The 26272-nt window shown below is 43.5% G+C and overlaps 1 protein-coding gene across 3 annotated transcripts; it reads left to right on the top strand.

The window, feature by feature from the left end:
- The first annotated feature begins 1888 nt into the window (after positions 1 to 1888).
- ctdspla (CTD (carboxy-terminal domain, RNA polymerase II, polypeptide A) small phosphatase-like a) lies at positions 1889 to 26117 on the top strand. Of its 3 annotated transcripts, XM_063874094.1 has the most exons (8): positions 15147 to 15399; positions 15469 to 15523; positions 15704 to 15870; positions 19747 to 19848; positions 22886 to 22942; positions 24210 to 24302; positions 24375 to 24560; positions 25116 to 26117. In XM_063874094.1, exons 1-8 carry the CDS (start codon positions 15385 to 15387, stop codon positions 25239 to 25241), a joined length of 801 nt encoding a protein of 266 aa, XP_063730164.1. In that variant the 5' UTR covers positions 15147 to 15384; the 3' UTR covers positions 25242 to 26117. The 3 variants fall into 3 exon arrangements, with proteins under 3 accessions (XP_063730163.1, XP_063730164.1, XP_063730162.1); XM_063874093.1 differs by lacking the exons at positions 15147 to 15399; positions 15469 to 15523 and adding an exon at positions 1889 to 2362; XM_063874092.1 differs by having other exon boundaries at positions 15147 to 15523.
- The last annotated feature ends 155 nt before the right edge of the window (positions 26118 to 26272 follow it).

The raw sequence follows: 26272 nt of genomic DNA, 5'->3' as shown, positions 1-26272 counted from the left end.
TATCTAACTATAGCATTTATTTAGGAAAGAGCAGGAGCTGACATTTTGCAGAAAGATTCTTTGACAATCTGGCAACCCAAACATTATTTGACTGATATTCAAAGTGCTGATTAATGATTCAATAACTAATAATACAACCTTAATAAACCTTGTGAAAAGCTGTACTATGCTCTTGGGGGTTTTCCCTTTCCTGTAGTGTGTCGTATAGGTGTTGGTGCATGTCAATGGTCTGCAAAGGCTAAAATCCCCAAATACGGGACATAGTGACATCACTATGGAACACTCGTGCTACTTTTGGCTAGCGTGCCAACACATTGTACGCAATAGGCTAAGAAGTGGCACACCCATTCAGTCTGATTGCACTCTGATAATCGATGATGCATTTAATGGTACTTCCTTTGTGCAATTTCTTTTTTATTTCTTCTGTTCCTTTGAGAAATCAGTAGTTTAGTCAGTCTTAACGACATCACCGACCCCCCAGTGTGAAGTAACTGCTCTGTGTTGCATTCAGGCTCTGTGTTATCACATTTCAAGTGACAGTCAGTAACCTGAGACTCGCTGCCAAGTGTGGACAAGTGACTGTGATTGTGGCTCAGAGACCTGTGCAGTGGTGTCGGTCGTGTGCATACATTATCGTAAAAATAAAATCTGACTCTGACCCACATCGAGAGCCTCATGTCGTCTGGGAGATTACACACCGGCTCTGAGCTACAGATGACAGCCTGCACTTAGAGATGTTTTCCTCCTGTCTGTATGCCATCATACTGTACTCTCAGGTGGGGTCATCCCGGGTCGCGTCCATTAGAGTGACAAGGAAGGTGAAGAGGAGGATACACTCAGGAGCGTCACTGCTGGCAGCCCTCCAGAAAACCACTTTATCTGCCCTGTTATTCTACAGTCCGCTGAAGCCGAAATAGCTTGAATAATGTCTGTTTATCAGAGAAAGTGGAGGGAGTCGCTCTGCGGTGAACAGGTGGATGTCAGATAAGGAGATGGAGAACAGGTAACATGATGTAGACAATAGATTAAAGGGGCACATACTAGTGATGACACCAGGGGGCATTGATTGGAGTATTTTATTCTGAACTAAAAATAGGTTATGGAGCTTAAAAAATGTGGAGATTTACCAGTGAGGCTCAGACTGCACTTCAATGTGCACTTGTATTTTTTTAGGTATTTGTGACTTTTGTTCCAATATATAATAAATGCAATTAAAGATAAATAAAACTAAATATAACATATTATTTTATAAGTGTGTGCAAGGGTTTCACACTTATGCAGCACAGATTTGAAATATTTGGTTACCAAGTAATTTAATAAATTGAAATGTACCCCTTTACATTTTGAATATGTTTTAATAAAATAGGCATGCGTTTGCACAAGGCTGCAGCCATGATGACACCAAGCCTGCAGCCATGGTGACACCAAGGTCATGCCCTTTAAATTGTTTAATTGATTAATTTAAGACGTTTCTTTGTCACGTTTGGATTTTTTATTTTGTAAAAAATGTGCAATTGAGACGATTAATAGCAGAAATATTCATTAAAAATAACCCTGGAATCTACATCCTACAGGGAGATGAAATTAACTAATATACATTTTAAGAAGACATGTGTCTTTAAAAGAGGCTGGGTGAACTCTTGACCTCAGTTATTTGGAAAATCCTCAGAAAATATACCAGATAATTATTTTAATTGGACATTTTATATCTGGCACCTTCCATATTCTCAAGTAAATCCGTTTCCTTCAAAGCCTTTAGAAACTACAGGAACCACAGCAAACTGAGAGGCGGGCGGATAGCAGAAACACTGAAGGCGTGTTGTTGTAGTGAGCCGTGTGGCTGCAGGAGCACGGTCGCCATCTCTGGGTAAACACTGTAACCGAATCACGCAGTTGATATTGTGTGTGTGTGTGTGTGTGCGTGTGTGTGTGAGTGTGAGTGTGAGTGTGTGTGTGTGAGTGTGTGTAGGAGCTACAGTAGCAGCAGCAGCAGCAGCAGGCGGTGCTATGCTGCCTGCACCAGCGGACACACACATCTCCAATGCGGGACTACTGACGCTTTGTTTGTGCACATCGGGACTGTCACCTCACATGTTCGGACGCTCCCCTCCTTCTGACACTGGTCGTGTGAATGGGACTGCGTGCATCGAGTTCACATGGGATGTTAATGGTGCGAACAGCGGACGCTTCTGTAGCCCGTGCACAGCTAAGGGACTGTAGTGCGCTTGGTGATGTTTGCCAAGGAATAAGACGGTGTGACCGAAAGGTGCATAACATCTCGTTTCCATGGACAACACGTCCATAATAACACAGGTTGCAAATCCGAAAGAGGAGGAGAGCATTTCTTCAAGTCAAGATAAAGGTAAAGAGGAATTACACACACACACACACACACACACACACACACACACACACACACACACACACACACACACACACACACACACACACACACACACACACACACACACACACACACACACACACACACACACACACACACGATTTAAATTTCCCCATGCATGGCTGGGTTTTGGATTATTTTACGTTGCCAAATGTGATGTGCAGCCCTCAGTGCAGAGAGGATCCTGGGCTCCAGCCAGAGAATATCGACGGAAAACCTCCATTGTTCAGCTGAAAAACAATAAGAGCCCCCTGCCAGCCTGTCAATATGTGTATAAATCATGTTGGGGGTGCACTAGAACTCCAATGTTAGGGGCTTTATTTGATGTAAACCAAACCAAATTGTATTTATTTCTACTTAAAACCTGATATTTGTGTTTGGAGTATCTGGGTTTACTACAGGGGGCGGGTACTCTAATCCTTTCCCCCCCTTGCAATGTTCCTGAATGCATCACTAACACTGTGAAATTCCTGATATACTACCATCATAGTTTGGCTGAGATGCATGAAGAAAAACACACATTTCTTACATTTTTTGTTGATTTTTGATTGACTTTATAGAACAAAATCCAAGGTTACCATGTGGGGGAAATCTATTTCCAACATGGTTTCTGTTGCTGTGAAGGAACAGGACATGCAGGGTGTTATTGTGCAGGTAGTACTCCTTTCACCCATGTTGGAGAAGGTGTTTTAAAACAAATTTACAAGTCAAAAAAACAGAATACAATAGGAGACACATACATATGTTGTCCATCTAAGAATAGAATTTAAATGGTTTTGCATCTATAAGACAATCAGCTCCTCGGCACAGTGCTTGCTGATCAGACCAGTTTCTTACATTTTATTTTGATGTTTGATTGACTTTATAGAAGAGAATCCAAGGGTAAAATGTACTGTAAATGTATTTCCAACATGGTCCCTGTTATTATCAAAGAGCAGGACATGCAGGGTGTTATTATGCATGTAGTCCCTTTATCCATGTTGGAGGAGGTTGTTTTTAGACCTCATTTCAAGCCAGAATAACAGGACACACTTAGATATTTTATCTGCAGTAAGAAAATCAGCTCCTCTGCACAGTGCTTTATGATAAGAAACTACAATTATCCGTCAACATATGTTTACATGGTCAGAAACGTCCACTTCCAGATGTGTTAAAGTGCCTGAAAACAACAGCTCAACAGCTGCTGCTCAGATTACAGCGGCTGAGTGAAAGCACATTTCTTCTCTGTTGTTTTGCACCAGTCGCCCCTTCGCCATGTGGTGATGACATCAACGACAAATCCCCCTCATGAGTCTGGAGCTTTCTAGTTTCGATTAACTTTGAGGAGGAGGAGGAGGAGGAGGAGGGGCTTTTCTTTGCACTGGGACATAAAATCTGGCTGTGGAGGATTGCGTACACACACGTCGGATACACAAGTTGTCCCTGGGAGATCATAGCAGGAGGGGGTTGTGTTTGTTGAGACCTCAGGGTTGTGGTATTCACTCATTTCTCCGAGCCACGGGGGGCCTAGAGGCCGGAGGGACCCCCACTTCCTGAGGAGGAAAGGTTACCTTCCTGAGCAACACATTAAGCACTCTGACTCACTGACCTCCTGCACGGCGGGCATGAATTAGTTTGCTTTAATAAGTAATTTAACCTTTGCTTGATCCCGACTGATCTGCACGAACATAATAATTGGAAATGTATTCCAAGAAAACTAAAACTGTTGCTTTGAGCACGTTTTGAATCCCTCGCAGAATTCACACACTGTCTTGTCTGCATCATCCCGTCGTTTTGGACAGTAAATCCCACCATGACATGTGGGATCAAATCCAGGGTCAGTCGCTGACCAGAGAGGACATGACCACACACACACACACACACACACACACACACACACACACACACACACACACACACACACACACACACACACACACACACACACACACACACACACACACACACACCGAACGGCTGCTGGGAACACAGTGTCAACATGGAGCTTCCTGAATGGAGTCCCTGCCCTTTAACTACTGCCTCTGTCAATGCAGACAACAGACAGCGCTTGTTGTCCAGGACAGTAACACCGCTTTGCCTACACTGAAATGATCCCACACACACACACACACACACACACACACACACACACACACACACACACACACACACACACACACACACACACACACACACACACACGCTTAATATTTCAGAGCACAGGCAGGCTATTTTCAGAGTCCTCTCAGTTTCATTCCAAGACATAGTAACTCATTAGAGAGAGTTTTTTTAGACATTTGGTCAGGTGGAGATTATATCTTTATGCATTATGGATTATGCTAAATGAGGAGAGGGCTGGAATCATAATGTGGGCGGTTTCTCTCTTCAGACAGAGCACATGAATAAGTCAGCCGTGTCGTTCTTGTGGTGGAAATACAAGGACGTCGGACACATTTAGACCATTTGTTAGTATCATAGTGTTTTTTTATAGATAAAACTGCTTATTTTAAGCCTTGATGTTTCACAGCAGGCATCATAGAAAATCCTAGGCATCTGAAAAACACAGTTTGTTCTCAAATCAGGCTTTTGATTTGGCAGACTATTCAGGATCTGATGCAATGAAGCGTAACGAGTGGACTAACAACGCACAGGGAGACGCTGAGCGGTCAGACTCTGTCTCAAAAAGTCATCGAGGATTTGCTCTGATAACTTCACAGTCCGACAGGTATCAATGGGCCGAGCTCGTTAGCTTGATCAGATTAGCTCAAATCTGAGTTTAGCTCTTCCCTGCTGCAGTGCGAGTGATGGCAGACACTTAAACTGATCACTACACTGATCGACTGATAGATTAGTTGCTTGAGTTCTGGGTTGAAGCCTAATGAATAATTAGGCTCACACACTTCACACACACTGTTAAGCATACAGTTTGCTTAACGAGCATGTCTCCATGCTTTAATGTTCAAAAACTTGGCTGACTTGGCTGTCCTGTCTGAGTCAGAGTATTATGCATTCTCCTTACGAGACATAATGTCATTACTCCAATGGCAGCTCAAGGCTGCAACAAGACATCGTCACAAAACCATTAACCTTTTAAAACCAGTGGTCAAGGTACTCTGTCTGTCCTACTTCATGTGAATGTCTATTATGATGATGAGATATATTATTTCAGTGGAAGCAGTGATGAGGAGGAGCAGCCCTGGGATTTATGTACACAAATTGCCTGTTTAAATGATTCCCTCAAAGGCTTCTTGGTTTGAAAATATTTGCATTACCAGAAAGAAAATGAGGGGGGGGGAAAATGCTGAAGCTGTAATTGTATATTAATGTGCAGAGAAGCCGGTGATTTCATGCACTATTGGCTTTTGAGGTTGTTTCCTGGAAAACGCTGCTGTACATTAATAAAGTGTTTATGGTGTGTGGACCACACCTGCAGGAGTGTGTGGGATACAGTTTGCTAGGGGAGCTTCTGTGAGTTTTGGCTGCCATCATGTCCCTGGCACAGCCTGCCACTCTGCTGTGTACAGCATTTTACTGTCATAACCGGATTCAAGTGGAGGGTAGAGGAGGATTACGATCTTTTAGTGGGCCATAGGTGGCGCAGATTTCTTAGATATATCTTGAGCATACAGTATGTCGTTCACAAGCCTTCCACCTCTTTGGAGAAACACATTGCATTGCATTGCAGTGAAGCCAATATTCAGTGCACCATTTTAACCGAAAGACAGGAGGCTGAACTCTGAATTGCTGGTCCTTATTACAGATGTATGAGCCTATTTCAACCAATGCTGCTCAGAAAAGCTGATTATCTGCACCACCAGGGAGTGTTAGACACATCTTCATTACTTCAGTCCAATCCAATACTGGGCAGCTGATTGGGGAGCGTTGAATGTTTTTTTCCGAGCAAAGCCCCTTGAATGATAAGCTTGTTATGTGCGGGAGCAACATTATTGGGTGGATTACATGCCTGAAGTGGAAGTTTGGGGATTATATTAATTTATGCATTTTATATTCATTCAGTCCCAAAACAAGAGGCAATGGAATGTTTTTACAGCTGTAAGTAACAAATGATTGTATTGTTGTTGTTGTTGTTGTTGTTGTTGTTGTTGTTGTTGTTGTTTGGCATTGTTAGTAACCACAGTGGACTCACCAGCAGTGAATTTCACATTGTGTATGAGCTCATAGACAGTTCATCACGCGTTGTGGCTCCCTTAGGTGTCAAGCTGTTGTATAACATTGGAAAGAAGGCCAAAAAATCATAGTTTATGTCCATATCTCTCCCTCATGTGGTCTTTTTTGGGCCAGTTTGTGAAGGAAAAGTGTTTTTTAGCATTTCAAATATGCTATACTCAAGATAAAAAGCCACAGTGTGACATTAAGAGGAATAGCTTTATTTAGTTTTTGCCAAAAGTAGCCTAAGGGGAGAAAAGTGAATCACTCGTAGCACATTAAGCTACGGGCAGCAGACAGTTAGCTTAGCTTAGCTATGAAGAATACTTAAAACAAGAGCATTTTCCCTTGTTTCAAATGTGGATTTGTAAGGGTAAACCAAAAAACACCTACTACCTCTAAAGCTCACTAAATAACGTTATTTCTGTTTAATCTGTACAGAAATGTAAGTATAAAAACAACCAAGCTGCTTCTGAAAAGTATATGTGCTACCTTAAGCTAACCGTCTGCGCATGCTAGCACATCCTTTGACAAACTCCAGACAAATACAGATATATTTTAAATAAAAAAGTAAATATATTTAATGAAATGTATGATATGACACTGCTGTTGGCTCAATTTCAATGTTTCCTTGAATTTAAAGAATCAAAATATCTTTAAATGAATCCACTGTTGTGCTATCAGTGAGCTAGCTTAGTAGCAGCTCTTTTAGCTTCAGCCTTTCTTGTGCATTTATTCAGCGGTCGACTTTGATCCTGACAATTTATCATAAAAATGTCCAACGTGTTTTAATAAGTTTAATATTGGCCGGCAGAGATTTCTATCCTGGAGACAATGAGGGTTATCTTCAGTGACAGCGATCGCATAAGATTTATGTCAGATTTTCACATCCTCTCTCAATCAAGATTCGAGTTATAAAATCCGCCCTTAATTAGGAGTCGGCCTGTAAAAGATCTATGGGTTGTGAGACACAGTCAAGGAGAAACGCAATCGCTCTGCAATCCGTCCCTGGAGAAACCACAGGGGGGAAATAGTGTGGGTTTCTTCACTCCTACACTGGCTGACTGTGAATACTTAAACCATCACTCAGAGAGAGTTCACATCACTGCTGCTCTGAAGTCTGTGCTGACATCCCGTTTATCATAGAGCTTTAACATCCTTATACTTGTTCATAAATCTTGTTGTTGATATGCTCCTCTTGTCCAGTGGAGCCCCCTCTATTGTTGTGGTCCCTGCTGCTGTAAATACTCACAGTGCATTTCTTTACTCACTGGAAATAGTCCCACAGAAATGCAATACTTGTGCTTGAGTCATGTTTCTAAAGATATTGTTTGTGACCAATAGGCTTTGGGCAGAGACAGAGTTTGATGAAAGCATTCAAAAATGGGCTTAAACATAGTGTGTCCTAGTCTTTATAAGGTTTGTTGAAAGATACAAAAGCTCTGTAACCCAAGCAGCCTACCCAAGTCGACAAAGTGCAAGTATGCACCCTAGAAATGTTACAAGGAAATTCGATTTTTATTATATTTTTCACAGTTCACAGTCACAGCTCAAGAATTTCCTTCCTGTGCTGATGAATGGTTGGTTTGTTTTAGTTGACAGATCAGAGTAATGGTTTGTTTTCACCCAAGTTTTGGTCATTAATATGCTTTTATTGTTGTTGATTGGCTATTCAAGAGATGTGTTTCTGTACCTGCTGTACATCAAACACTCGACATGTCTCTGCCCTAGGTGAAGCATTTCTGTTAGCTGTTCTTATCCTGTTTTGGGACTATATGTCTGACAGTATTGTGTGAACGTTTCTCTGTTTGAATGTCGTGTCAAACGCTGCGGTTTGCTTGTTATGCAGCCAACACTACTTCAAAATGTCCTTTCAAAGAACCGTTAGGATTCCAAGTTGATTCTTTATAAAATGACTGACTATAATGTCGTTTATATTGATTGTAATGAGAGAATATAGAATTTAAGGCAGAAGAACCCCATCCATACGAAGCATCTTGTGTCAATTTCCAGCTTTTAGCATAATGTGCTGCAGCTGGCAGTGACTTTCAACTCTTCAAACTCCGCCTAATGGAGTACAGAAGATAAACGATTGAGTCTCTGCCGCTGCATGCTTGTCGTGCCTCGAAATAAACGCCCAGCATTGTTGCGGGATTGCCTCACTCAGGTCTTTCCTGTATGTCTTGACACATCAGCATTTGACGGCCGTGAATGAGAGAGGGTTATTATGAATGCTCCAAAAGTCACACAATCCCTCCAGAGCAAAAATGACCGCCTGCCACACGGCCACAGCAGCCGGGATGCTGCCTGTTTCTGTGGACCGGATTAATTGAGCCTCCATCCAGCCGGACGTTGTCAAAACAGATCAATACCATCAGACAAAGGTAGGGGTCAAGGAGGAAGGAGTGGAGGTGTGTGTGTGAGGAAAGGGCAACAGTAAGTGCTCTAACAGCATCTGTGTGTCTCTGGCCTTTCTGCATGTTTTGACCTCGTCTGGATGGCATTCATCACCAGTAATTGGCTATCTAAAAAGGGAGATCATGTTTGCTCCTAATGACTTTCTGTCACCCGTCCTGAATTGAGCTGCGTGCCAGTGTGTCAGATATTTGACGGAAGAGCATAAAAGGATCATACGTTCTTAAACAGATGAGTATAAACAGATCAATGTGTGTGCAGGCCGCCGTGGAGAGGATTATTTGCTCCTCCCCGGAGAAACTGTTTAGCAGTGAATCTCAAGGGGATCTAAGTAGGACATGCTGTGCGTAGAAATGCAGAGATGAACGCCTCTCAGAAAGCATGGGAAACTGAAGCAGCAACACACACACACACATACGCAAAAATACATGACCTACCTGTCAGCTTCCGTTCCATTCATGGTGAGCGGCGTCTTAATGAATCTGATTAAACCCTCGAACAAAATAATACAATTTGTTGTTTTGTTGCCTGCTACGTTTTGGTGCTTCCCGATTTGAGAATTTCACTGATTTTACACAGCATCAGAAGTCAGAAACAAACCACACATGATGATGTCATCAGGGTTTTTTGTAGTCTTGAAAGGTTCCCTATCATGCTCTCATTTTCAGAAACTCGATTGCATTTCGGGAAACGTAGGATCCAGTGTATTTTGACCTGCGTTGCCTGGTCTGCTTCACTTTTGACAACAACATTTGATCCGCCCCACATAAGTTCCTGAATGTTATTGAAATCAATACCAAATTCTTTGAGTTCCCCTTTAAATTCCACTCTTACTCCTCATTGGATCAACTTTCAACATCAATTCACCAGCTGCATGGACAGCCTCTCTGCTGCATGTCCACATTCAAGAGGAGCCTGAAGACAGGCCTTTAATTTCATCTGACATTAGTGTTTTTTTACAGAGGATTTCCCATCAGCCTCTGAGCCTCTGGCATTCAGAGCACAGTTGTAGATGAGCGTATAAAAAAAGGATATCTAAATTAAAAAACTGCCACAGCCCCAAACAACGTGGGCTGTGTTGCTGCCGGTTGCGTAACTCGCGCAGAACAGTCCTCATTATTTCTCCCGGAGCTCTCAGCGGGTTAATTCCCCGGCGCTTGTCATCTCCTTCATTACGCCGAGCGCTCGAGAGGCAGCAGTGCTCGTCCTCCCCGGGGGGGGCTGCAGGCGGGCTGGTGGCACCATCACAGCGCCCACATCACTGTGAAACTGAATCTGGAGCCCCCACATAGAGATTTAATACCCTGCAGTTCAACATGGGTGCCAAACGAGTGGTTTATAAATCTGAACAAATCAAATCAAACTTTATTTATATAACACCTTTCATACTCTAAGGTAACTCAAAGTGCTTCACTCTGCTGCCTCAGTCTTCACTCTGAGTGACTGTCAGTTACATAAAGTCATGTGGGATGCATATAAATATATATATATATATATATATATATATATATATATATATATATATATATATATCATCCCTGATAAATAGGGAAATAAAGCCAGAGGTGCATCGGAGGGTCATCTGCTGGGACCCAGTGTACCAACCTGTAATTTGCACCCCGGCCTCAGCTGTCCGTGTGTGGAAGTTAGGAAGCTTAATGGGAGTTTATTTTATCATACAGTGCTATTATTGCCTCGCATATAAGCCACCAAGGAGCTCGGTACAGTGAACACACACACACACACACACACACACACACACACACACACACACACACACACACACACACACACACACACACACACACACACACACACACACACACAACAGCTGAGTGGAGTAAGGTACCATCAGATGTGCTGACACGCTTTATTAAAACCTGTATGTGTGTGTGTGTGTGTGTGTGTGTGTGTGTGTGTGTGTGTGTGTGTGTGTGTGTGTGTGTGTGTGTGTGTGTGTGTGTGTGTGTGTGTGTGTGTGTGTGTGTGTGTGTGTGTGTGTGTGTGTGTGTGTGTGTGTGTGTGTGTGTGTTTGTTTGGGAGCAGACACATGTGACAGTGTATTGTGAAGCAGCTGCTCTTTGGTGTAAATATTGTTTTGGATGCCAATCTGCTGTAATTACCATCTCTCTTGGGAGGAAACAATCAATCTGTGTGTTGGGATGGCACTGGGAGGCTGAACCGGCTGCTGATGGATGTTTTTGGTTTGCAAAAGCATCTGTATAAGGAGAAACAAACATAGGGCCCCTTTAAGTCATTTACAGACTGCTTGCTGCTTATTGCTGTTTTTCTTGCATTATAATTGCATGTTTTGAAGGCTGGTGGTTGGACAAAACAAGCAATTTAAAGACTTCCACTTTGTCAATGGCTTCTCCCACTTATTTCTTACAATTTGCATACTAAACAAGTAATGAATTAAAACACTAGAAGATACAATCTGCAGTTATAGCAGCTCCGTTAAGTCGATTCCCAGTATGCTAACATGCCGCTATCACGGCTAATGAAGAAGCTAGACATGTGCTGGTTTAGCTGCTTCAGAGATACTGCTTTCCTTTGTGTTATGTAATTAGAATTTGAGATATTTGGGTTTTGATCAAACAAAAATAATCCCTTTTGAGATGACATACTTTTTCCTACATTTATCCATTAGATGCATTCCATTAAGTGTTTCCATTCTTAGCATCACCCCAGTTGGAGGTGATACTGCAGGGATTCCTCACAGAGTGTTATTCTGATGACACACAAGGAGTTCCCCTCGCTGCTTGTGAAAGCCGGGGCAAAGACAGCTTGTTCTTCAGGTGTCAGGCTCCAGGCTAATAGTGTAGTACCTGTCGGTGTATTTGAGTAAAGTACTGGTGTTTTGTAAGGGAATACGGTTACCGTGTCATCTCTTTCTCCCCAAGCCTGAGCCATAGTGGGCTGCTTACACCCCAGTAAGCAAAAACAAATTAGTAAAAATCCCACTGCTGGAGGTGATGACGGCTCAGGAAGGCTTCCCGTCCTACAGTGGAGCAGAGATGGAAATCCCTGTGGCTCCCGGCTGTTTTATTTTCGGTGTATGTTAAGTACCCGCGCTGTGCCATTTTAAACCAGGCTGTTTTCCATCTGAATTATTTAAGATGCTCCTTCACACGGACCGTTCTCACATTCACCTTCATGCCCCCCCAGGCACTGTACACATTACCTGCCTGGCTGGTCAACTCACTGCTGCTGTAGTGCAGGCACTATTGATGCAAATACATTATATTAAGATAGTATGTGCACACAACTTCACTTTATTTATTCAGTGCCTGACAAAGAAATCATGCTTGACAAATGTCCTGACATAAACCTCGCAGACTCCATCCAGCAGCTCAACCTCTGCTCGTATTTTAAACGTGGCATGTTGTCTTTTGACTTTATGTGCTTTTAAAGCTAAAGGGAGGCCACCTCTGAAGTCTTGAGCTAAGCCGGGGGATCATATTCCCTCTCGGAGCTTGGCATTAGTCCACGCTGCTGGTCACGGGGTGATTATCTCTTCCTGTCAGGAATGCTGAGAATTTCCTGCGTTTTTCTCTCCCTCTTCCGGCCGTGTTAGTGGTTGAACATGTGACACAGAGAGAGAGAGAGAGAGAGAGAGAGAGAGAGAGAGAGCCTGATTGACTGGAGAGCCTTCCACTGTATCACTGTTACCTAACGTTCAGCAGGCCATAAAGGGACGTCTTTCTGCTGCTCTCACATCAAGGGAATATGCTGATCAAATGAAGTGTATTCAGTGGGAAAAGGATTCTGCACCTGCTCTGAGGAGGCTGCAGCTCCGGCCACATATCTCCCTCCCTACGGAGCTTTGGTTATATAAAACCACTCGCAAGCAACCGGGGAAAATGTATTCAGCTTAAACTATAGTTACCTGTAAACATTTTTTATATAATCTGAGTATCAAACCTGCCTTTCATGAAGCATATTAAGGCTATACACCAACACTGAAACACATGAGCACATACTACAGTTTAGGAAAGCTGAAATGATTACATAATGCTGTTACATGTAATCCATTACTCCCCATCCCTGCATGCAACACCCTGCTTTGATATGAGTGTGTTTGATCCCCAGTTAACTCCTGGGTGTTTCAGCTATTTGACAGTCCGTGCAGCCTCTCGCTTTCGTTGCCCTCTAACCTTTGGGCCGTTATTCTCAGAGCATTACGATGCAAGGCGAGCCGGCTCCGTTCACATTCCTGAGCAAGGACGTTGAAGGAAAAAAAAACAAGTTTGTGTTGGTGTGTGAAGTATGCAGTTTGTTGATCGCTGTACACGTGACCCAGCGCCTCAACATGTGAGCGTGTGTGTGTGTGTGTGTGTGTGTGTGTGTGTGTGTGTGTGTGTGTGTGTGTGTGTGTGTGACAGTGTGTGTGTGTGTGTGTGTGTGTGTGTGTGTGTGTGTGTGTGTGTGTGTGTGTGTGTGTGTGTGTGTGTGTGTGTGTGTGGGGATGTTGTTTGTGTGTCGTGGGGAGAAAGGAAGGCTCTGTTTGGGTGGTGGTTGCAGGAGGGGGTGGAGTAAGAATGAGACCCAAGTATAGGCTGTCTCGCCACAGTAACTCTCCCCACCCATCGGACCCCCCCCCCCCCCCCCCCCCCCCACCTCTGTCCCGCTCTGGCTCTCCCACCTGCTTTCATTCTGAGGCAGCGGACCAGGGCGGGAAAATGTAGATGGACTTAAAATGGAGGAGCGGAGCATGACATCAAAGAGTTTGAGGAAACTTGAGGAGTGGGCGAGGGCGAAAGTCTCTGACATCTTTATTATTACCCAATCGATGCAATCGATGGTGGACAAAATGTAGTTTTGTGGTAGGGTTTTGAGCCTTTGCAGTCCATTCACATGCACAAAAACCTATACAACACACTGCAGGAAAGGGAGAAGCTCAAAAAGCTCAATAGGGCCTCTTTAAAATAAGGTGTTTCTATACAACAGTAAACAGTAACTTCACAATCCCCTGACAGAGACATAGTGTTACTCAATGTGCTTTTATGAGTTTGCTGCAGCTCCTTCAATCATCCCTCAGACAGGCCGCGTGTTGCCTTCCTGTTCAGCGCCTGTAGCAGCGTCTGTTTACCCAAGTGTTGCTGCTCGGGCTGTGGACTACAAAGACGTGAGAGAAGAAAGAAGACGAACTGCCGCAGCCTGTCAGATGCAGCCTGGAGACGCCCGAGGAAAGTTGAAGGCGTGGATCTGAAGGCTCTGCACACAGCCTCAGCACGGCTAACTGGGCCGCTGTGTCACACGGCTGTATGAACACGTTAGCAAGACGGCAGCGAGCAGGACACCGAACAAAAAAGATGATTCTGAAGTCGGCCTGTGGACAGACTTCAAAGTGCTGCACAGATTAGGGATTTCCATACTGAGAACTCACCTTTAAAGCAATCAAAGAGACAGAATTTCCACTTCAGGAGCACCTCGGGATACGTCTGATTTCAGCCTTTGTGCCCACATTTCTATTTTTATCCAGAGAATTTAAATTATAATCCGTGATAGAACATTTATAACTACGGACCCTTTGAGCCGGCTGGTTTCTGCTCCGTCAGTGTGAAAGTAGGCCATGGGCTTCACAGTGAAGGAGGCGTGATGTAACCAGGGACCTATACACTGAGTGTGTGTGTGTGTGTGTGTGTGTGTGTGTGTGTGTGTGTGTGTGTGTTCTCAGAGCTTTGCAGCAGTATTCCCAAGCATGTGAATATAGCTGTCTGTTAGGTAATAACAGACAGCAGTGGCTCAGTCAGTAGGGGCTTGGACTGGGAATCGTAGGGTCGCCGGTTCAAGTCCCTGAACAGACTTGAAATATGGAAAGTGGACTGCTACTTGGAGAGGTCCCAGTTCACCTCCTAGGCCCTGCTGTGGTGCCCTTGAGCAAGGCACCGGACACCTCCAAACCCCATTGCTCCCCGGCGCTTCCGAATAGCTGCCCACTGCTCCCAGTACTAGGATGGGTTAAATGCAGAGGACTGTGTGTGCTCTGCTGTGTGCATGTATGTGACATAAAGAGGGTGTCATCCTCCGATTCTATTCTATAATTGAAATAAAAAGAACTGTTTTTGTTTCCAAATTATAGAATCTAATATAAATGGGAAGATGCATCATTTTGTCTGTAATAGGCACATTTTCTGCCGCTTTCTCTCCCATATTTGATAGCACTCTTGCTCTTTCTTGACGTTAATTAACCGGACTGACTTCCCACAGGGCCGCTGGTGATGGCTATTTCTGTCCCTGCGCTCCCTCGCTGTGTTGCAGCACATACTGTACGTCTCAGCCGCTTTCTGTCACGACGATGCGATGATGCATGTGAAACTCAGTCAGTCTGAGAACGCGCCGGGCCGGACATTACACACACTCTGCACCAGGCAGGGAAAAGTTCATTTTATTGTCAGAATTAATCCCGTTCTGTCATGCATCTCCTCCAGGTAACGTCTGAAGGTTGAAGCGCGTGTGATTCAGAGGGCGTTTTAATGAATGTAAAAGCTTCTCAACAGGTGGCATTGCTGGGGAAATGGCACCAAGTCAAGAGGTGCCTTGGAAGCATTTCAGGTAGTGTGTGGGGGAGATTTTGACCTTTGCAGACCATTTACATGCACAGAAACCTATATACCACACTACAGGAAAGGGAAACCACCCCAAAAAGCGTGAGAAGTGAGAGTTTTTCTGGTATTGCTAATACTTTGTCTAATTGCTAATAACCTCTCCCTCTCTTTTCCTTATCTCCTCCAGTCTCCCAGTCCAACAGCAGCCTAAAAAAGCACCGCAGCCGGAGCATCTTCAGCCCCTTCTTCTGCTGCTTCCGCAACTACAATGACTACCACGTGGACCCCCCATCCGCCAACAACAAGACCCTGTCCCTGCCCCCGCCGCCCGAGGAGAACGGCAGTCCTCCCAAGGTGAAGCTCGTGCATTACTTGATGTTTTGTGACGGCAGAGATCCAGTCATTTGTCGGAGAGCTTGTTAGGGGTTTGCTTTCTCCTGCAGAGGGCTGAAGCTGAGCTCCCTCCGCAGAATTTTTCCAGCTGCTTCAAACCCGTTGAACCGAGAGCTTGTTTACCATCGGCTGCTCGAAAAATACGGGCTGGCTTCCCATCTCGCATTCTTCGATATCTGCCCACGCACGCACATACACACACACACACACTGAAGACACACTCGCTTGCTCTTACCATGACAACACATGTACTGCTTTTAATCCCCAATAAAGTGGGCCCTGTGTGTGTGTGTGTGTGTGTGTGTGTGTGTGTGTGTGTGTGTGTGTGTGTGTGTGTGTGTGTGTGTGTGTGTGTGTGTGTGTGTGTGATGATGGATTGCCTGGCACCCACGCCTCCCCCTCTCCTCACATACACTCTGACCAGTGTAGTGGGGATGTGTGAAGCGGGAAAAGGCGCCAAAAGCCTCCGCAAACACATCGCTCTGCAGGTACAGCGGGCTATAAATGGAGCATATCACATTCCCTCTGCCTGTAAACAGAGGAGTAGAGTACATTTTTTAAGATTGATGCTCATACTTTTCTACTTTTACTTTTAACAGAGTCTCCCTACACTCTGGTACTTCTATTTTAACTTCAGTACAAGATGAGTTCCCATTAATTCAGAGTGAACCTCGCGAACCTGGCCATAAAAAGCCTTGTTATTCTGATGTTGGACCGGCTCCCGGCAGTGTACTGTTTCTGGATTTCTGGCCAGCCGTGTTTGTTACTATGGCAGCTCTGTTTGTTTTTCAGCGACTTGTTCTCACTTTCTATCCCTCTCCCTTCTGCCTGCACATTTGATCAGAATATAGAGGTTTTTTCGTTCCTTTTTCTGTTTCTCCAGCCCAATACTTTCCTCCCTTGTTTGTTTTCTCCAGTGTGACCGGGTCCAGGTCATCCCCATCCCCGGTGTATGCATTATTATTGCCTTTCATTTGTCTTCCTCTCGCTGTGCTTCATCATTGGTAGCAGCTTGTGGCACAAAGGTGATTTTTCTACCTTCCGCTGGCAGAAAGCAGCAATCATAATCCATTTATTATCTTATGATGTATCTCTGCCTTTGTGTTCTTGTACATTTCTTCCCTGGAACAGAACATTGATTGGTTCCCTATTAGATGAAATTCATTGGAGACCTTTCCAGCTGCAGAACGGCTCCTAAAACACTTGATTAAATCAGGTGTCATGCACTCAATAAACTCCTGCCCGTCCATCAGAAGGGCAGCTCCGATTTGTCGACATTCTCTCCCTTTGTTTGTGCTGAAGCTGCGATTCATTTGGCTATTTTGGAATCTGCGCGGTTGCCTGCGGTTCACTGTAATTTAGGATATTCACACTCGCAGCGGGTCGCATCGCAGCCAGGCTTTAAACTACACCTCCCTCCTGACGGCAGGAAGTGCATGTGGCGAGGAGGTCTGCTCTTTGTGAGACTCAAATATCTCTGTGGAAAAAAACACATCTGTGTGTTTCCTGCAACACAGAGGCAGACAAACAAGACGTCTCTGCAACCTGTTGTTTTGTTGTCTAGCTGTGAACATATCATCAAAACCACGTCCAATAGCACCGCATTAACTTGAATTACTCCTTCCCTGCTTAGCATTCAAATATATGCTCCAATTAAATCCCCAATTTAAATACAGAGTTGAATCCCAGGTCAAATGTACGTTAAAGGGTCTTAAACATATTATATTCAGGGGTTATAATGTTATATTAAATGTCTGTTTCCTTGAGTCTTGTCTTCAGTAGTTGTTTGATGTTTCAAATGAATCCAAGAAAAATTCCAGATTTGATCCAACAATAAAGTATTATCGTGTATAAAGGAACTTAAATAGTGGATAGAAAGACATAATATACAATAATTAATTTCTGATTAGATAGTTAATTTATTAATTATTATATATTTTTTCTATGAAACTGAAAAATATATATCTTTAACAAAAATGGTTTTAACTCAGTGCTCAAAAACTGCTTACTTGGATTGGATTTGTGGGATTGTAGAAGCACTTCCATTAACATTTTAATGCTATAAGTCCATGTAGTTACACAAATACTTCATTAAGAAATACATTAAATAAATAATAAAATCTTAGGGCTGCAATACATACACACTTTGATTATTCCATATCCTGCCCATATAACAGTAATTAATTTATATTAAATGTTTTCTAATAATAGTGATAATAGGAAAACACTCCAAATAAAATAGCATACTTGATTTTGTCCTTATTGTTTTCATATTGTTTAAATATTGTCGTCATTTAAACAGCTTTTCTTCTATTAACTGAAGCTGGATTTCTGTATAAAATGCAAATATATTGAGGGATTTATCATCTTAAATATTGGGAAATGTTGTGTTTGTCCTGTAGGCTATTGCTCAGTACTGGAATTTACACTTTAACGTCCAACATGTTTTCAGCAGGGATAAAGAATGACTACAGTCAGTGATTAAGGAGCACTGTGGTTCATGATCAGTTAGAGATAGCGCCCCCTGGCTGCAGCCGAAGGACTCATTCATCACGCTGTGTGAAATGTCAAGGTCTTGGGTCACATCCATCTCAGACCTGACGGGGCGTCCTTCAGTGACCTTGCTGATGGGGAATTCTTCCCATGATGCATCAGTGTGCAGTCCCGGGATAAGACATGATGAATACAGTGCACACTAAAATACAGACACATGCAGAAAAGTGGCTGGCATACTGAGCAGCAGCACATAGGTGTGTTAGTCCTTGCTCTTCACCTCTATTCAGGTCTGTGTGTGTGCATTAATGTGTGTGTGTGTGTGTGTGTGTGTGTGTGTGTGTGTGTGTGTGTGTGTGTGTGTGTGTGTGTGTGTGTGTGTGTGTGTGTGTGTGTGTGTGTGTGTGTGTGTGTGTGTGTGTGTGTGTGTGCGCCCCCCCCCATGGAAGCACCATCTGCCTGTCTGACTGTAACCGCAGACCTCCTTGGCAAAGGACATAAGTGTTGCTCTTTCCCCCCTGACCCTGAAGGCAGCACAGTCACAGAGCTCAGTCAACATGGCGTGAAACGGGGAGAATCAGCAGGGAATCGAACCGTCAAAACACACATAGGTAGATAAGAAAATGTGTTATTACCAGCAGGACAAGTAGGTTATTGTCAAGGAACAATATGACCTGTTTCCTGCCGTCTATCATTTTTAATTAAACATTTTCAAATGTTTATGGTGAGTTTAGAACCAATTTGAAGGCGTCAATTTCTGATGTTTTTGTTTCATATTATAGACTAAATGATTGATGAGCAGACTGTCAAATGCAAGACAATTATAAACAATGAATAATTAGCTTTATTTTAAACGAAATGCATGCTGTTTATGCCATGTAGAGTTGCAGTAATCATGATTACATGTTTAATGAAAAATACCTAACTCATAAATGGTTTATACATTGTTGATAGATTCTTGTAGATAAACAAATCCCCCCACCCACCCACACACACACCTCCCTGCAGCTCACTTATTCTGTTAAATGTTTATTAAGTGAGTCCCCAGAGGCAGCCACGCAATCATCTCCAACACTCAGACTGAGCCATCATCACACCCTCAGTATGAGTGTGTGTGAGCGTAATTTGCAAAATGTTCCCACTAATGAACCTCTGTTTACAAGCTTTATTAAAACCTGTATGTGTGTGTGTGTGTGTGTGTGTGTGTGTGTGTGTGTGTGTGTGTGTGTGTGTGTGTGTGTGTGTGTGTGTGTGTGTGTGTGTGTGTGTGTGTGTGTGTGTGTGTGTGTGTGTGTGTGTGTGTGTGTGTGTGTGTGTGTGTGTGTGTGTGTGTTGTCTCTGCAGCCTCCAGCCAAGTTCCTGCTGCCGGAGGTCAGTAAAGCTGACTATGGCAAAAACTGTGTGGTGATCGACCTGGATGAAACCCTCGTCCACAGCTCCTTCAAGGTATAACTCACTCACACACACATAAACACACAGTTTGAGTTAACAGGCTCTCATGGTTTTATTCGTGTCTTGCTGTTATTCCTCACCCTGAGAGGGATAATAGGATTATACAGAAATAAATCCAGAAGATGCCGTTCTTTGCTGCACATGAGGGCGCGGTGGAATGAGGTGTGAGTTGGTATCGGCTCATGTGTCTTTTATACAGACGTTGGAGCAGGAGTAGGCAAAAGGAGGTCTAACTTCTACTATAACTAGGTACAGTATCTCCAGAATGTCATCTTGTATGAGCTTTTACCACCAAAGCTAAATATATAAACAAATATAATTCCATAAGGTGCCTCAAAAGAAACACATCCATGCTAGCATCCCTGTGACGGAGGAGGCTACATTAGCTAAGAACATGCTAATATGGACACAGGTACCATATCAGTTCACTACTATAATGTCTACCATGTTGTTCAGCAATACAGTTTAAAGAATAGCAGAGACGTTTTTAGCAGAACTCCTAATATTTTTTGGACAGGTGAAAAATTATGGAGCCCGTGTCACGCCATCCACCTCCACTGACACACCTGGCACACCTGGTGACCCACTTCAGCGCCTCTGCCTCACCACCAGCTGATCTGGTTACATCTGTGTGTGTGTGTGTGTGTGTGTGTGTGTGTGTGTGTGTGTGTGTGTGTGTGTGTGTGTGTGTGTGTGTGTGTGTGTGTGTGTGTGTGTGTGTGTGTGTGTGTGTGTGTGTGTGTGTGTATTAGTTTATTCAGCAGTGAAGTGAAACTATTTGTTTATTAAAATAACTTCAGAGAAAACACATTTGCACATGACCAGGAATTCATTTGCTGTGGAAAGTAAAAAGGAAGAGAACGTTCTACACACACTGTACCGGACCCACCCAGTACAGTCACACGCCAGCAGTACAAGGCCACACACACACACACACACGCACACACACACACACACACACTCTCAACCACACACACACACACACACACACACACACACACACACACACACACACACACACACACACACACACACACACACACACACACACACACACACACACACTCTCAACCACACACACACACACACAAGGGTGTGTCGAACACTGTTGCCTTGAATGACTGCGGGATGAATTTCGCAGAAGTCCTGGATCTGTTCTGATAATCTGAAGGGTTTTATTTTCCTTCCCCTGAAAAACAAATCTGAAACTCACACAGAAACTCACTTGCACCCCATATACTCAGCCAGTCAAAATGCATTTAGCTCAGGGATCAGTATGAAATGGATTCAGGCGATGCAATAAATGAAAGGAAGGGGGGGAAGAGAGGGAAACGGAAAACGACAAGCACGTTTGCTTTTTTCAGTTTCCATTCAAACCCCTGCAGGATTTCCTGCACATTGTTTATTTCTAGAAAGTCAAATGTATTTTGAATCCAAAGAAACGACATCTCGGATAAGACCGTTAGTGCGGAGAGAGGAGCGGAACTGCAAGGGGGACATGTCACACAGTGCACAGATGGATGCAGACGGAAAAAGACATGTTACATAACACATCACATATGCTTTATCCAGTATGCTATGGATGAGAAGATAATTCCTTGGCCTGCTTCGGGATTATATGCAGTGTGTGTGTGGTGGACATGTGAACATGGCTCACAGGATATACAGTATATAAAGTAAGGGACATTTATTTGAGAGTTGTCCAACCACTGAACCGATGTCTCAACGAGGCTCATTTGCAGTTTGGACAATCAAGGCGTTACGTTATCTGGAGTAAGCATTAATCATGGCTGAATGTCTTCCAAATAAATCTATCAAAGCTCATCTGTCTGACATCTCAGAAACATCTGTTTGAGATCTCTTGCATCACCGAACATCTGTAGTACAGTAGAACTATTGTTCCACTGTCACCAAAAATGTAATAGAACAAGACAGATGAAGTAGGTGATAAGTGTGAGGTCAGAGTGTTTAGCATTCCTTCAGCAAACACCCCCCCTGCTGGGCGGCATTTACACACACAGCACGACCATAAGGCGTGTGGGGAAGTTTATATTCACTCACAGCTGGTTTAAAAAGCCCACCCTAAAAGAACCTGAAAAAGCTCAATATTCTGACTTAAAAACCTTGAAAAAGCTTTATTTTATTTACAGATATTACAGAAAACGTGATACAAGTCCAGAAGAAATACATTAAATGTAAACATGATTATTGAAGACGTTTATTTATTGTCAGGAATTAAAAACGAAAAGCAGGGTCCCGTACATGCTAACTAAAGCTAAAGCTAATTTAATGACTGTTTCTGACCCGTTTTTGTTCAGTCTCAATGCTTATACCTCTTCAATAAAGCTGTAGCTAAATTTAATGTAGTAGCTTTATGCTCAGATTGTGCAAACATTTGATTTTATCGGAAAAAAATGACCTAAAAAAACGCTTTTTGTGAAGGCGAGGTGGAAATTCATGATGATGGAAATGATGGCTGTCCAACTTAGCCGGGATTCTTATCAGTGGATGAATTAAAGTCAATGAATTTCCTTAAATTAAACTTCCAGATCATCCTCTAATAAACTATCCAGCTGAGAGCAGGACGAGACTCACAGAAACCTTATTTCTCTGCCTCTCGTCACATCTCTTCCTCTCTCTTCTGGATTTGACACCGACGTGCCTCCCACCTCTTCCTTTCATCCTCGTCTTTACGCCCTCCACTTCCATCCACCCACACCCCTCCGGCATCCATCTCCCTCCTCCACCTCCACCTCCCGCACCTCTCCTCTCCTCTCCCCCTTTTCTGGCTTTTAAAGATGACACAAGTCGGCACTCCTGTTCGTGTTCACGTCTGTCATCCCGCTCAGCTTCCTCCCCAGAGTCTGACTTTATTTAACACACCAAAGGAAACCACGTTATGTAAAGCCTCCTCGGTTCTATAGGAGCTTTTCACCTTTCTCTAAATGTCTTTATCAGAAATGTGGTCCTGGTTTATCTGTTTCCGTGGTATTTTGAAGTCCTTTCTCCTCTGTTTCTTGTCGTCCTGCAGCCCATCAGCAATGCTGACTTCATCGTTCCAGTGGAGATCGATGGGACCGTTCATCAGGTAATGCTGCACGGATAGGAAGGACTCCCAGAAGCGGACCCAAATAAAATAACATGTAGATAGAATAGAATGGGAGGATGAGACCCTCTTTAGTGTCACATACATGCACACAGCAGAGCACACACAGTGAAATTGGTCCTCTGCATTTAACCCATCCTAGTACTAGGAGCAGTGGGCAGCTATTGTGCAGAGGTGTCCGTTGCCTTGCTCAAGGGCCCCACAGCAGGGCCTAGGAGGTTAACTGGGACCTCTCCAAGTAGCAGTCCACTTTCCATATTTCAAGGTCTGTTCGGGGACTTGAACCGGCGACCCTACGATTCCCAGTCCAAGCCCCTACTGACTGAGCCCACTGTTATTCTCTTTGCTCTAACAGCTATAAAAAAAGAACAGCCCAAACACCCTCTCGAATCTATTCAATGTTCTCTCTGTGTCTTCGCTCGCTGTACAGACAGATAAATGTGTCAGCTGGTACAAAAATCCACTGATACACCTGCAGACGTCGTGGTGTCCTGTTTAAAGCTTTATTTCCTGAGTTAAGTGAAGAAGAAGAAGAAGAAGAAGAAGAAGCCGGACTGTCGCTGTGACCGGGTTCAAGTAATCCAGGATAGGCTTTCTCTATCTGTTTTGGCCTATGCTTGATTACTTGCACTTGGGAGCAGCAGCTAACCACTTGAGACCCACTGAAGAGGACGAAGACGAGCAGAGAGAGCAAATATGATCGAGTAGAAATGTGTGTATTGTTTAAATCAAGTGTTATCCTCTCATGTCAAGTCTACACAGCTGGTGTTACATTTACAGGACTTCTTGATGTGACTGCACAGTTCCTTTATGCCCCTTAGCAACAGTCTGTTCTCCTTAGCAACGGTCTGTTCTCCTTAGCAACGGTCTGTTCTCCTTAGCAACGGTCTGTTCTCCTTAGCAATGGTCTGTTAGTGTAAATGAACAGCCTCTGGAATGTCCAAATTGACCAATCAGCGTTGACTATGGGCTGTAATAATCACTTGTTGCTGGCCTGTGTATGTTTCCTTTTTTTGAATTGATGTAACTTGTGCTGTATTTTGTTAAGGAACTCAAACTTTATTAGACTGCTAACATATTTGACTTCACAAGCGTCCAAATCATTAGTAAGTATCAGAAGCAATAAATAACTTTTCCCTTTAAGTATACTGGAAACCAGTTCATGAGACTTGGGTAATCTGATTTGCACTCGTTAATCAACAGTTGTGTTAGTGTTGTGTTTATGTTCATATGTGTGTCTCTGTTCCAGGTGTACGTGCTGAAGAGGCCCCACGTGGACGAGTTCCTCCAGAAGATGGGGGATCTCTTCGAATGCGTCCTCTTCACAGCGAGTTTAGCCAAGGTTTGTTTGTCGGACACTAAAGATGACTGACTGATGTACACAGATCATATTAACCTGGTGGGTTTTTTTCAGTACGCTGACCCTGTGGCAGACCTGCTGGATCAGTGGGGGGTGTTCCGCGCCCGGCTCTTCAGGGAATCCTGTGTTTTCCACAGAGGAAACTACGTCAAAGACCTCAGCCGGCTGGGCCGAGAGCTCAGCAAAGTCATCATCGTAGACAACTCGCCTGCCTCCTACATCTTCCACCCTGAGAGCGCAGTAAGTCGAACTTCGGAGCATAATGACATCACTACGTAACAGTCGGCATCTATTGGCTAGTGCTCGAACACATTGAACGTGATAGGCTTAGGGGCGGGACATCTCTCAGTGGTTGATCAGAGCAGACTGGGCTCTGGTTTCAGACAGAGGGTGAAAAGAGGTGCTGCAGCACAGGCAGTCTGAGAGAGAGCTTTTTGATCATTAAAGCATGGAGACACTAATAGAGATACTAATATGGACCTGAAAAAGAGCAGAGTGAGTCCTCTTTTAAAGTTGCTAATGATGGTAAATCATTATCTCTGCGAGTCGTTGCCAGTTTTATTCAGATCTGTTTTTTGAGGAACAGCTTTGAGCCGCAGGCGGTGTTCCCAGTGTTATGAGATTTTTCTCATCTGAGGGGAAGTTGCTCGGCGGAGCTGCTGCCACTCTTCGTGCCTTTGATGCAGTTTCCTCATTAATAATTTACCCAAAACTCGCACCATCTCCTCACCTATAAAGCAGCTGAGTTTATTCCCTTCAAACAAATAAAATCTGCCTCCTGTTTGCTCTCCGCAGGTCCCTGTGCAGTCGTGGTTTGACGACATGACGGACACGGAGCTGCTGGACCTGATTCCTCAGTTTGAGGGTTTAGCAAAGGAGGAGGACGTGTACAGTTTGTTACAGAGCGTGAGGAACAGGTAGCAGACGGCAGCTCTAGCTGGACCTTCCCGTCTCGGCTCCTGTCCTCTTATCGTTGCTGTAAATCAGAGGACGATCGTTCCACTCAAGACACAGCAGCTGTAGGGAGTCTCATCCTCTCTGAATTCTTTGTACAGGACAAAAGATTATATCACCGTATGTACATACTATATGTTTCTAAGCAAGACATGCATAAAGTAATTTTTCTATCAAATCGCAGAGGTTTTACTATCCTGTCAAGTAATATTTTAGTTACCAAAAATTAGACGGGACGGGGAGTTTTTGTTCGAGAACTGGTGATTCTTTTGTGTTTGTGTTGAGCTGTGCTATGCAGGCCATTGTATCTTTCATTCAAACAACTGTGATTTATCTTCTCTTACAGAATGAAGTGCCTTCATTACTGTGCTGGTTTTGTTGTGTCGGGTTATGGGGTGCACATTTTTATGCTGCGTATATTTACTCAAATCTCCAATTTTAGCTAAATCTTGAATTGAAAATAAGTGTTATTCGTCATTTAATCTGAGGAAAAAAGAAATCATTGGAGAAGTGTATTAACTAGCCTGTTAGAGCTCTCGTTTAGTGTCATTGAATTGTTGAATTTACCAAAGATTTCTACAATTCAATGTGAGTTATGACTGAATGACGTCATTTGATTCTTGACTGTGAACTGAAAATCTAAAAAATGTACCTTGAAAAAAAACATGATGACATCACCGTCCAATGAAAAATGTGAAACGTTGAGGAAAGTATAAAAACTTAGCATTAGATTAAATGAAATTCTATTTATTGGGGGTAACAAGGGGGTTCGGGGCATTGTAAAGACTGCTGTTGAAATCGTACTGTACAACATTATTAAAGTTGCAAGTTTGCACAATCTCAGTTTGGCGTAATGACTTACAGACCTTAAAGTCGCCGACTTTATATCGTTGTATCGACACGGAATATAAAATGTGAATTGTAAAATGAATGTAGCTCCAGCGTGATGCATACAAAAAACTGTCCGCTAACAATTTGGACCAATTTTAAAGAGATAA

Source organism: Eleginops maclovinus, chromosome 21, assembly GCF_036324505.1.
Source record: "Eleginops maclovinus isolate JMC-PN-2008 ecotype Puerto Natales chromosome 21, JC_Emac_rtc_rv5, whole genome shotgun sequence".
NCBI lineage: Eukaryota > Metazoa > Chordata > Actinopteri > Perciformes > Eleginopidae > Eleginops > Eleginops maclovinus.
This window is presented reverse-complemented; position numbering and strand designations above follow the sequence as displayed.